Source organism: Anomaloglossus baeobatrachus, chromosome 3 (genome assembly GCF_048569485.1).
Source record: "Anomaloglossus baeobatrachus isolate aAnoBae1 chromosome 3, aAnoBae1.hap1, whole genome shotgun sequence".
Classification (NCBI taxonomy): Eukaryota; Metazoa; Chordata; class Amphibia; order Anura; family Aromobatidae; genus Anomaloglossus; species Anomaloglossus baeobatrachus.
Window position 1 is genome coordinate 456,497,957 of NC_134355.1, and position 13,886 is coordinate 456,511,842.

The 13,886-nt window shown below is 44.6% G+C and overlaps 1 protein-coding gene across 1 annotated transcript in view; it reads right to left on the reverse strand.

Annotated features, from left to right (window-relative positions):
* The window catches only part of LOC142297274 (putative cation-transporting ATPase 13A4), a 143,461-nt gene that overhangs the window by 24,113 nt on the left and 105,462 nt on the right, over positions 1-13,886 (reverse strand). Inside the window, exons 22-24 of the mRNA XM_075341528.1 lie at positions 13,167-13,209; positions 1,551-1,660; positions 148-244 (exon numbers count right to left, since the gene is read on the reverse strand). Coding sequence (XP_075197643.1) covers positions 148-244; positions 1,551-1,660; positions 13,167-13,209 — 250 coding nt within the window. The remainder of the gene's footprint in view (positions 1-147; positions 245-1,550; positions 1,661-13,166; positions 13,210-13,886) is intronic.

Consider the following 13,886-nt stretch of genomic DNA (forward strand, 5'->3'; position numbering starts at 1 on the left):
ATAGTAAAGCAGCAGTAATGATGATAGCACCACTACTAACAATATGACATAAATAGCCGTTGTTAAGGGCAAATTTGAAATGGGTTGTATTAAGGTACAGCCAATAGAGACAGCAGAAAAGTAACATATTATATTATATGATCATACCCAAAACAGAAGCAGCAAACATATAAATTCAATGATAGCATACATTGCTATATATTTGAACACGCAGAATGAGGTTACAAGACAGTTTCTTCCTTCTCTGAAAAGTAATATAAATAAATAAAATTAAATAAATACCTAACTAAATAGAAATAAGTGACATCATTTATTAGATCCTATTTACCAGTTAATGAATGACCATGCTTTTACCTTGAGGCCAATAACATTCCTATCCTGAGGATATTTGATGCTTTTTTTACCAGAATGAAAAGCGTATTTTACATAATATATGTATATGAATGATCTGTCAGTACTACAGGGTGACCCATGGAAAAGTAGCCTGCTTCCGGTGATAGTATGGCAAGGTGAACAGGCAATGAGTTACAGTAATTTACCCGTTTAGCTTTGTCAGGCTCTTCAAGTGTTTGAAAGAGTTATTTGGAATGATTTGGGGATCAGAGATTTCAGCACTGACGCATTCTTCACGATACATCAACTTGCTGAGACAGTTTCAAGTTGATTTTTGAGTCGTGTGAAGCCAAACCATACCTCCACAGGTTCGGACTTGGCCCGAACCACAATGGAAGTCACTGATTGGCAGTGCAGGTCTCCACCCACATGAAGCCAGCCATAACAAGATCCCTTCCTTCGGTGGGTGGGCTGATTTTTTTCCTTTTTTTCATCTGATAACGCTGTTGTTACCCCCCAGTGTGAGCCCGTCCAACATTGCAAGTGGGTTGTAGAGGGCATAGCAACCAGCATAGTGATGCTCGCACGAGTGAAGTTTATACGTAAGGCTTCCAAACTCAGAACCCAAACTCTCTTTGTTTGTTTTTTAAAAAAAGTCAGTGTTTGACCAAAAACTGAACAGCAAAACTTGGTCTTGCTCATCTCTAGTCAGATGCCAAGTCTGAACCAGCTAATAAATGCAATATATAGCTGGTGGTTTTGTTCCAGTATACTTGTCAGCTACGTGTGGAACTGATATTGGAGGCAGGATACTTTTCCATGGGCCACCATATTTAATATCTGTGAGGCCACTCTTTCAATCACATGCTTCAAAATAACATGAATGCTGAGTCTATGCTTTAAGAAAAAAAAAAAAAGAGAAAATAACAGCTAGCATATTGAGAAAAAAATGTATTTGTGGTTCATTAAAAAAAAATTACTAAAGTTCTCACACCAGAGATGTAGTATGGTAAAAAGCATGTATGAGACTAGAAAATATACAAACTGGCTATCCAAAAAACTGTATTTGCGTTTATTTTGTTAAATTGAACATATAATGATTAATTTTTTTTAATTCCTGATTAGATTGCTGCAAAGACAATACCGATAATTTCTGGAAATTTGTTAAAATTGCATCTTCTATAGTTTTTAGATGTCTTCACTTTAGTGAAACTCACTTTATTAGTTTTGGCACACATTCAATATTCGGGATTTTTGAAGTAAATGGTGAGGCTACAGAGGCTTCCAGTTCTGACAAAGAGATTCCAGCATGGGCAACCTTTAAGGCCTGAAACATAACATGACAATGTTTAAGTCAGAAAGTTGAATGTTACACAATATTTAGGCCCTGCCATATCCCTCTCACATGTATTTTGTGACTGTAAATATTGACGGCATTGTCATACACCGGGTCGGACTGGCTCACTGGGGCATCGGGGAACCCCCTGGTGGGCTCCGCGTCCTCAGTGGGCTGCTTTGCCTTATATAGTGGAGGGCGGCTTTACAGGTCCAGGGAGCCATCTATTTCTCAGGGCCTGGGTTATGTGCAGGCAGACTGGGCAGGGCCTCCACACTCTGAGGGGCCCCGAGCCTTTCAATCATAAACTGCAGCGGTAATACAAATTATTTACTATCACTGCAGTTTCTGCGGTTGCAGAATGACCTTCCTTTGATGACATCACAGTCATGAGACTCACCAAAGGTCCTCAACGCTGCACTGCGGGAGTGCCAGGCCTGTATATATGTGGTGCACAGGTCCTGGAGACCGCACCTCTATTCAAATGTATGCGCATCTTTCAGAGGAAGGTACATTTGAAGAGTGCAGCCGGCAACAGGACTGAGGCAGAGAGCTCCTCAGCCCCGCACTGACATGCGGCAGCACTGCCACCAGGGCCAGGGCTGCAGAGAAGAAGAGGATACGCAGGGCTGCAGAGGAAAAGAGGTAAGCGATCCATGAGGAGCTGAAGATGACTTTTAGAATAATTTTAGATGAGGAGGCTGTGGTGGGGGAGAAGTGGTATATCTTTCTGAGTGACATTATGGTGCAGTGGGGGACTTTATGAGAAAATGAGGGTTATTATGAGGCAATTAGGAAGGGGATTGAGAAAGGCAGGATAGTATAATGAGGAGTGGGGTGCAATTTATGCAGAGAGTATGGGGGAAATATTATAGAAAGGGCAAGTTTTGGGAAGACATTATGGAAACCGGCAGTTTGTGGGGCTATTTTGGAGAGGAGCAGTGTGTGTGGGGGATATTTTGTGCAGGAAGTAATTAACAATCCCTTCTGATTCCACTTGTTTCCCCAGATATTTTTAATTAAAGGGGACCAGCATGGGGGACATAATTGCTATATGGGGCTAGAATGAGAGACATACATTATTGGTTTATGTTGGTAAGTGGGGCATAATTACTGTAGGAGCAAATTAGGGGACATTATTACTTATTAAATATAGGTTAATTTTGAGGATATTGTCTTCAATGGGGAAAAAAGTTTGACAGTGTAGAAATTGGGGAAATAGTGGGGAATGTGCTTTGGGAGTGGTCAGCTGTAGGTGACTGTGTGTTATTTTCTGCAGAGTTGTGTCACGGCCAGAAAAAGTGATAGCGGTAAGTGCTGGATAAAGAGGAAAACGCAGATGAATAACTTCAGCTAGAGATGTCACTGGTAAGTCAGTGTATTACATGTACAAACACACACACACACACACACACACACACACACACTCTATAACCTATATGCAGAGCTCCTGTGTATAATGTCACTGGTGATCACTGTATTACCTGTACACGATATACAGACCTCCTGTGTATTATGTCACTGGTGATCACTGTATTTCCTGTACACTGACACTATATACAGAGCTCCTGTTCATATTGTCACTAGGGATCACTGTATTACCTATATACAGATCTCCTGTTTATAAAGTCACTGATGATCACTGTATTACCTGTACACTGACAATATATACAGAGCTCCTGTGTATAATGGCACCTATGATGATGTTAGTGTTATTAGTATTATGGTCTTTATTCATGATTATTATTGTAGTATTATTCGTCACTGTGTGGTAGTAATATGTGGTCTGGTCATGGTTTGGTGGTATTTGTCCCTTCTACTTGATAATATTTGGTTACTATGTGGTCTAATTATGTCCAGGCATTATTACTCTCTTTTATGTGGTTGTATTTGAACACTAGAGTTGAGCGCGGTTCGCGGTTCGAGGTTCTCCAGTTCTAGGCTCGAGTGATTTTGGGGCCTGTTCTAGATCGAACTAGAACTCGAGCTTTTTGCAAAAGCTCGATAGTTCTAGAAACGTTCGAGAGCGGTTCTAGCAGCAAAAAAACAGCTAACTCCTAGCTGGCTTTCCGCTGTAATAGTGTAAGTCACTCTGTGACTCACACTATTATGACATTTCAGTGTATAGTGTGCGGGAACAGCGCCTTCAGATCACTGCTGTTTGTATAATGGCGATCGCCATTTTTTTTTTTTCCTTGTCTTCCTTCCCTAAGCGCGCGCGTCTTGTGGGGCGGGCCAGCATGTCAGCCAATCCCAGACACACACACAGCTAAGTGGACTTTTAGCCAGAGAAGCAACGGCATGTGTGATAGGATGTCCATGTCACATGTCCCTGCATTATAAAAACGAGTATCTGGCCGTCCGGACGCCATTATCTCTTCTGCGTCCTTGGTGTCAGACATCACTGGCGCAGCTCCGTCCTTTGTCCTATCGCCGATACTGCTGTATGCGCTCCATACACAGCGCTGGACAGCATAGGGATAGCACTTTCCATCAGTCCTTTTAAGGGCTCGTACCGGCAGGGTCAGAGCCATAGGTGACAGGTCCTGAAAACAGCGACAGCGTCTGTGTAGCAAAGGTCAGGGATTTCGTCGCTGCATTTCCCCATTAGGAGGGAATAGAAAGGCAGGCTTCCATTCCTCTACCCAGAGACCCACAATCCTGACACTGTACCCTCCTGTCCTCTGCACACTCCAACTCATTATAACTAAGCCATTATACTAGCAAACACTGAGTGTACCTAGTAGCATCCTAAACGTGGCTATTGGACTTTGCTATAGTCCCACTAGTGCAAAGATATTTGCAGCACCTCTGCCTGCATTGCACACTCCAACTCATTATAACTAAGCCATTATACTAGCAAACACTCAGTGTACCTAGTGGCATCCTAAACGTGGCTATTGGACTTTGCTATAGTCCCACTAGTGCAAAGATATTTGCAGCACCTCTGCTTGCATTGCACACTCCAACTCATTATAACTAAGCCATTATACTAGCAAACACTCAGTGTACCTAGTGGCATCCTAAACGTGGCTATTGGACTTTTGTCTAGTCACACTAGTGCAAAGACATTTGCAGCACCTCTGCCTGCATTGCACACTACAACTCATTATAACTAAGCCATTTTACTAGCAAACACTCAGTGTACCTAGTGGCATCCTAAACGTGGCTATTGGACTTTGCTATAGTCCCACTAGTGCAAAGATATTTGCAGCACCTCTGCCTGCATTGCACACTCCAACTCATTATAACTAAGCCATTATACTAGCAAACACTCAGTGTACCTAGTGGCATCCTAAACGTGGCTATTGGACTTTGCTATAGTCCCACTAGTGCAAAGATATTTGCAGCACCTCTGCCTGCATTGCACACTCCAACTCATTATAACTAAGCCATTATACTAGCAAGCACTCAGTGTACCTAGTGGCATCCTAAACGTGGCTATTGGACTTTTGTCTAGTCACACTAGTGCAAAGACATTTGCAGCACCTCTACCTGCATTGCACACTCCAACTCATTATAACTAAGCCATTATACTAGCAAACACTCAGTGTACCTAGTAGCATCCTAAACGTGGCTATTGGACTTTGCTATAGTCCCACTAGTGCAAAGATATTTGCAGCACCTCTGCCTGCATTGCACACTCCAACTCATTAAAACTAAGCCATTATACTAGCAAACACTCAGTGTACCTAGTGGCATCCTAAACGTGGCTATTGGACTTTGCTATAGTCCCACTAGTGCAAAGATATTTGCAGCACCTCTGCCTGCATTGCACACTCCAACTCATTATAACTAAGCCATTATACTAGCAAACACTCAGTGTACCTAGTGGCATCCGAAACGTGGCTATTGGACTTTTGTCTAGTCACACTAGTGCAAAGACATTTGCAGCACCTCTACCTGCATTGCACACTCCAACTCATTATAACTAAGCCATTATACTAGCAAACACTCAGTGTACCTAGTGGCATCCTAAACGTGGCTATTGGACTTTGCTATAGTCCCACTAGTGCAAAGATATTTGCAGCACCTCTGCCTGCATTGCACACTCAAACTCATTATAACAAAGCCAATATACTAGCAAACACTCAGTGTACCTAGTGGCATCCTAAACGTGGCTATTGGACTTTTGTCTAGTCACACTAGTGCAAAGACATTTGCAGCACCTCTGCCTGCATTGCACACTCCAACTCATTATAACTAAGCCATTATACTAGCAAACACTCAGTGTACCTAGTGGCATCCTAAGCCATTATACTAGCAAACACTCAGTGTACCTAGTGGCATCCTAAACATGGCTATTGGACTTTGCTATAGTCCCACTAGTGCAAAGATATTTGCAGCACCTCTGCCTGCATTGCACACTCCAACTCATTATAACTAAGCCATTATACTAGCAAACACTCAGTGTACCTAGTGGCATCCTAAACGTGGCTATTGGACTTTTGTCTAGTCACACTTGTGCAAAGACATTTGAAGCACCTCTGCCTGCATTGCACACTCCAACTCATTATAACTAAGCCATTATACTAGCAATTGATGCTGCCAGTTTAAGGGCCGTAGTTGCATTGTCAGGGATATTTATTCTTTATTATTCTGCTGTTAATAAAGCTAGACCACCGCTGCAATCTACACCACCTCTCAATTTTTACTACCACATTTTCAGTGCACAATCTTGTCGCAATCAACATGAGTGGCAAAATGACAGATGCTGGTGGAAAGGGGAAGAGGCGTGGTGGAAAAGGAAAAAAAAGGTTTGTCCGTGGGGAAGGTGGCAAAGCTCCATTATCATCTGCTGAAGATAGACCATCTACCAGCAAAAGTAAGATGTCTACTACGTACCGTGGACAATCCGATGTGCTCCCTTTTTTACGGACACGAACAACAGGAACAAAGGTAGATGATGGCCAAAAAAGGAAAATGCTTGAATGGATCTCAAGTGGTCCAACAAGTGCCCTCTCAGCCACTTCAAGTACTGCATCCAAAAAACACCAGTCCTCTGAGTTGTCATCCCAATCAAACTTGCTTTCTCCCAGCTCTGAAGTCTCCATCAGCCCTGCACAGTATGGTGTTACTGAGATGGCTGAGTCTGCAGAGCTGTTCAGTCACACTATAGCCTGGGAATCAGAGGTCTGCTCCCAAGCTACAGTGAGTACAGAACAGGAAATGGTCTGCAGTGATGCCCAGAACCTTTGTGACTCTGATTCAGGCCGTGAGGACTAAGTTTCTGAGCATAATGTTGACCCTTTGTCACAAACTGTAACACCTGTGGTTATAGACAATGAGGAACATACTGATAAAGATGAGACGCAGATACCCGATTGGGATGACAACTTAAATATTCGGTCAGGGCAAGAAGAGGCTCGGTCTGAGGGGGAGGGGAGTGCAAACACAACAATTGATGATGAAGTTCTAGATCCCACCTACTGTCAACCCACAGTCAGGCACTCGAGGAGGTCAACAGAGGTGGTGGAGGAGGATGCAACTGATGACGAAGTTACCTTGCGCCTTCCTGGACACAGTCGGAGTACTGATAGCACGTCTACAACTGCATCCTCAGCCACCACTCTGCCTCTGAGCATTATTCGGGGTGGATCAACAGGTCGCATGGCCTCTAAGCCTTGCCTAGCCTGGTCCTTTTTTGATATAGAAAAAGATCGCCCCAATTATGTGATCTGTAAAATTTGTCATGGTTCTCTTAGTAGAGGTCAAAACCTCAGCAGTTTGACAACTTCTTCCATGAATCATCACATAAATAAATATCATATGGCCCGGTGGGAAGCTCACCATGCTGCAATGCGGCCTAGCGGAGCGAACCATCCACCGCCTGCCCCTTCCAGTGCATCCGCGCGCTCGTCATCTTCTAGGACTGTGGGGACAGCTGTCACACCTGTTTTTCCACCCACAACTTCCACCACTGTAACCGCAACAGGCAGTTTGCTTGGTAGGTCGTCAGTTGGTTTGGAAGGGGAAACAAGTGAGTGTGTACAGCTCTCTCAGACATCGATAGCACCAACGTTGGATGAAGGCAACATCATGTCTCCGCCTGCACTTTCCTCACAGACCTGCATTTTTCCAGGGACACCCTACTCAACACCGTCTACACACAGCAGCCAGATCTCTGTCCCTCAGATGTGGTCAAATAAAAGGCCACTTCCTGCGACCCATGACAAAGCTAAGAGGTTGACTCTATCCCTCTGTAAGCTGTTGGCTACCGAAATGCTGCCTTTCCGCCTAGTGGACACACAGGATTTTAGAGACCTTATGTCTGTCGCTGTGCCCCAGTACCAGATGCCTAGTCGCCACTACTTCTCTAAGAAAGGTGTGCCCGCGCTACACCAGCATGTCGCACACAACATCACCGCTTCCTTGAGAAACTCTGTGTGTGAACGGGTGCATTTCACCACCGATACTTGGACCAGTAAGCATGGACAGGGAGTTACATGTCACTGACTGGGCACTGGGTAACTATGGTGATAGATGGTGAAGGGTCTGCTGCACAAGTCTTGCCGTCCCCACGACTTGTGTGTCAATCCTCTGTCTGTCCAAGTTCCGCCACTGCTTCTGCATCCTCCACCTCATCTGGGTCCTCCACCTCCGCCCCAAGCCTGCCTGGTCAGGCCACCAGCGTTCTCACTGCGCAGAAGGAATCACGCACCCTTATTACTATGCTGGCAGCAGAGCGCAACGGCATCAGGCGGTCTTTAGCTTGACATGTCTTGGGAATAAGAGTCACACAGCTGAGGAGTTGTGGTCAGCTCTGCGGTCCGAGTTTAATAAATGGTTGTCTCCACTCAACCTGCAGCCTGGTAAGGCCGTGTGCGACAATGCTCCAAACCTGGGTGCGGCCCTTCGCCTGGGCAAGGTGACACACGTACCTTGTATGGCTCACGTGTTGAACCTTGTCGTGCAGCAATTTTTAACACACTATCCCGGCCTAGATGGCCTTCTGAACAGGGCACGAAAACTGTCTGCTCACTTCCGCCGTTCAAGCGCCGCAGCTGAGCGACTTACATCGCTCCAGAAGTCTTTCGGCCTGCCGGTTCATCGCCTGAAATGCGATGTGGCGACACGCTGGAATTCAACTCTCCACATGTTACAGCAACTGTGGCAGCACCGCCGAGCCCTGGTGCAATACGTCATGACGTATAGCCTGGGCCAACGTGATGCAGAGGTGGGGCAGATCACCCTGATGGAGTGGTCTGAAATCAAGGACCTATGCACCCTTCTGCACAGTTTCGACATGGCGACGAATATGTTTAGCGCTGACAATGCCATTATCAGCATGACGATTCCAGTCATTTACATGCTGGAGCACACGCTAAACACTATTCGGAGTCAGGGGGTGGGTCAACAGGAAGGGGATGAACTACAGGAGGATTCATATGCGCAAGACACAACAACATCACCAAGGTCCAGACGTTCATCATCAACAAGGCGCCAGGCATGGGACCATGGGGGACAGGGATCAACAAGGGCGCATAGTAGCAGGTTAAATGTTGAGGAAGGTGCAGGAGAACATGAAGAAATGGAGGACGAACTGTCCATGGACATAGAAGACTCAGCAGATGAGGGAGACCTTGGTCAAATTTCAGTTGAAAGAGGTTGGGGGGAGATGTCAGAGGAAGAAAGAACGGTTAGCACCTCTATGCCACAAACACAGCGTGGACTTGGTCCGCATGGCTGCGCAAGACACATGAGTGCCTTCTTGTTGCACTACCTCCAACATGACCCTCGTATTGTCAAAATTAGAAGTGATGATGACTACTGGATTGCCACACTATTTGATCCCCGGTACAAGTCCAAATTTTGTGACATAATTCCAGCCATAGAAAGGGACGCACGTATGCAGGAGTATCAGCAGAAGCTGTTACTCGATCTTAGCTCGGCTTTTCCACCAAACAACCGTGCAGGTGCACGGAGTGATTCTCCCAGTTGTAACTTGCCAAACATGGGACGGTCTCGTCATCTTCAACAGTCTACCCGTACCAGTAGGACCGTATCTGGTGCTGGTAACAGCAATTTTATGGAATCTTTTCATAATTTTTTTAGACCCTCTTTTGCAAGGCCACCAGAGACAACAAGTCTGACACATAGTCAACGGCTGGAGAGGATGATACAGGAGTATCTCCAAATGAACATCGATGCCATGACTTTGCAAATGGAGCCTTGCTCCTTTTGGGCTTCAAATCTAGAAAAATGGCCAGAGCTCTCCAGTTACGCCTTGGAGATTTTGTCGTGTCCAGCTGCCAGCGTTGTCTCTGAACGTGTCTTCAGTGCTGCTGGGTGTGTGCTGACAGATAAGCGCACGCGTCTGTCCAGTGACAATGTGGACAGACTGACGTTCATCAAAATGAACAAGTCATGGATCGAGAAGGAATTTACTACCCCTGTATCATCCTGGGGAGAGTAAATGCTTGTGGATTTGGAATGTGCTTGATGCAAATCAAAACATCCTGTTTGCAACTAGGGCACAACTGCTGCCACTGAAGGGGTGGGTGTGTGTGGGGCCCAATTTTTTGAAAAAAGGGAGACTCCGCTTGGAGTAACCCTTGCTTACATTGTTTTTAAAAAGAGCCAAGATGAATAAGTCATGGTTCAGCAAAGACTTTATCTACCTACTCCAGAGTCATCCTGGGGACGGTTAATTATGGCGTATTTTTGAATGTGCTTGATGCAAATCTAGCTGAGAAGTGTATAACTGGGGCACAACTGCTGCCACTGAAGGGGTGGGTGTGTGTGGGGCCCAATTTTTGGAAAAAAGGGAGACTCCGCTTGGAGTAACCCTTGCTTACATTGTTTTTAAAAAGAGCCAAGATGAACAAGTCATGGTTCAGCAAAGACTTTATCTACCTACTCCAGAGTCATCCTGGGGACGGTTAATTATGGCGTATTTTTGAATGTGCTTGATGCAAATCTAGCTGTGAAGTGTACAACTGGGGCACAACTGCTGCCACTGAAGGGGTGGGTGTGTGTGGGGCCCAATTTTTGGAAAAAAGGGAGACTCCGCTTGGAGTAACCCTTGCTTACATTGTTTTTTAAAAGAAGCCAAGATGAACAGAGCTGGGATCAGGAAAGACTTTGCTACCTACCCTGGTGTCATCCTGGGGACGGTTAATTATGGCGTATTTTTGAATGTGCTTGATGCAAATCTAGCTGTGAAGTGTACAACTGGGGCACAACTGCTGCCACTGAAGGGGTGGGTGTGTGTGGGGCCCAATTTTTGGAAAATCGGGAGACTCCGCTTGGAGTAACCCTTGCTTGCTGTGTTTTTTAAAAGGAGCCAAGATGAACAGAGCTGGGATCAGGAAAGACTTTGCTACCTACCCTGGTGTCATCCTGGGGACGGTTAATTATGGCGTATTTTTGAATGTGCTTGATGCAAACCTAGCTGTGAATTGTACAACTGGGGCACAAGTGCTGCCACTGAAGTGGTGTCTGTGGGGCCCAATTTTTGGAAAAAAGGGAGACTCTGCTTGGAGTCACCTTCCGGTGTTTTACATGATTTTAGAAGGGCGTGCCATGCCTATATCTGTGTCTCGTCCTCTTTTTCCTCGTAACGCTGTTTTGTTTTCACATGACAATTTGTCCTTGTCACTTTCCCATGTGTTTGTGTTGTGAGTTGTTTGTCACCTTTTGGACACCTTTGAGGGTGTTTTCTAGGTGTTTTTATGTGTTTGTGATTGCCTGCCATTGTTTCCTATGCAGTTCGAGTTCGGTTCGTCGAACGTTCGACGAGCCGAACCGGGACCAGTTCGCTCATCTCTATTGAACACTATGTTGATATGTTTTCTGGTCACGGTATTTCTTCCTTGTATGTGGTTGTATTCGGTCTCTGTGTGGTGGTAATATGTGGTCTAGTCATGATGTGGCTGTATTTCTCTCTGTATTTCTTCTCACTGTAGCAGGTATGCACTTACAGAGGTTGTCTGCTGAAAACAATTAATCACCTCTATTAAAGCCCTGTGCACCCATAGAGTATTTGGTCAGTATTTTAGACCAGAATTTGTAGCCAAAACCAGGAGTGGTAAAATCAGAGGAAAATTATAATAGATGGATGGATGCTTGTTTCAGCTTGCTTTCCATGGCTTGGGGAAGCGACAGCTGAATGCTGTGCTGAGACAAGGACTTGGTTGCTGATGGTGGTTGAAAATATGCAATGACAGGTGCAGGGCAGGAGGCATTTATGCTTGCATTCTGGACAGGGGATGACCCAAAACGTAGCACAGTGGAGGAGACAGTGGTGTTACCCGCAGATATTGATATCGCAGATATTGATATTGATGTCATAGGCTTGAACTGATGATGGCTGCTCAAATATTTGGGCATCACCGTACATGATCTATTCTTATTCCTCTTGACACCTGTAAGGTGAGAGGCCAGAAGAAGCTATAAAGGGAAAGGTAAAGAGTTGCTCAAATGTCCAAGTGTGGGGTCACTTGTATCATGGGACTTTTGGGGGAAAGGAGGATCAGGGTGAAGATTATGTGGTCCAGACTATTGACTAGTCAGACTGGACTGTATTGAGCAAAGGGTGGAGCTAGTAAACAGATTTTGAAGCATTTTCTGCCATCTAACCCAAAAGCTATTCACAGTGTTCTGGCTTTAATAGTGGTGTCCTGCGCCCCCCTGTATAGTGAGAGGGGAAGCTAGTTCTAGATAAGTGTGTTTTGTATTCTTCTGCAGCAGGCTCAGTTTGCCCTGGCCCACAGCCACAGCTTCTGCATGCACCACCATCAGGGGAACGTCCATTCCGCGTTCCTTGCTGCGCACCTTGTGAATTTTAAATTATGCATGCAGACAAGAGCAATGTTATTAGAAACTGCAATGTATTAAGCCCTTAAAAAGACTGTTGGTTGTATGTGGCAACAGCAACATATGGAAAGATAAAGAACTCTGCCTAAATGCCTCTAATACAATATCCCTACTCCAGAAAGTAACCTTATAACTAATAATTACTGTTAAGAGTGGTATTAGTATAGAATAGAATCTATTTGAATTAGCCCTTAAAAGGACTGTTGGTTTAGTGTTGCACCAGCAGATGAGACTCTGTCCCTTTTCCAACAGAAACTTTCCTTACACTGTTTCTGGGTACAGTGCACCAATCATGATGTCTCTGAGGTAGGCCATCTGGCTGTTATGTTGCCATGCACTCACAGTAATGCCAGTAGCCAACATGGCTATGGCGCTACAGTGATTAGCAGGTAATCCATGTATGTTTAGTAGCTGAAAATCAGTACTCGATCATGGTGCCTGAGTACCAGGATACTCACTCAAGTATCGAGTGTCTCGAGCACCCAAATTCTCGATCGAGTTAAGAGCAGTGCCAAGCATGATCATCCATCACTAGTCATTATTAGTTTGACTAATTTAAATTTCAGGATTAAGGAAACTACGGTGTGCAGTATTACATTACAGTGTAAAAGAAAGGGAAGAAATATCTCAATGAAAATGTAATCATAAGCGATAAGAAAGAATTTTAAATGTTACTCACCCCGCAGTCATTTGCTCCATCACCACACATTGCAGCATAATAACTAAGGAAAATACATTGGAAATTAATTGATATCAAATTTGTGTAATGTACTGTAACTTTTTGAAGTTTTTTCATTAAAATCTTAAACATAAAGCAGGGGTCGGCAATCTGTGGTCACCAGAGTCACATGTGGGTCATAAGTTTATGTTGTGTGGCTTGACTGCCAGGTTTAGTAACAGGCTTAGCAAATAACTACAAAGAGAAGGTCTCCAATTGGTGATTCTTGTGGGTAGCCCCTCACAGAAGAGCAGATTAGTATGTGCATGTTCTTGTGGGGAAGGGAGGATAATATAAATGAGAGGACCCATGGATATTAGGGTTCATTGGGTTTGGGACCCAAACTTGATGTTACCGCTAGAAAGAAATTTCGGGCTGCCGCTGACCAGAAGTTACCTATGAACCGTCGTTCTGAGAAAGTTATCAGTACGACACCCCATAGGAGTTGATGAACATCTTGGGACATTATTCTATGTTAAAATTAAATCTTGGAAGTTCTAAGTAATAATTTAACTTTTTTTTTTTTCCGGTACAAACCCTGAACTTTATAGTTTGGGTTTGCTCATCCCTAGGGAATAAATATATGAACTGAAGATAGGATGATACTGCCAGTTAGAGGAGCACTTAGCTGGGTGCGCTAGTGTGATGAGCGTGCTTGGTGCAAAAATAGTGAAAGTGAGT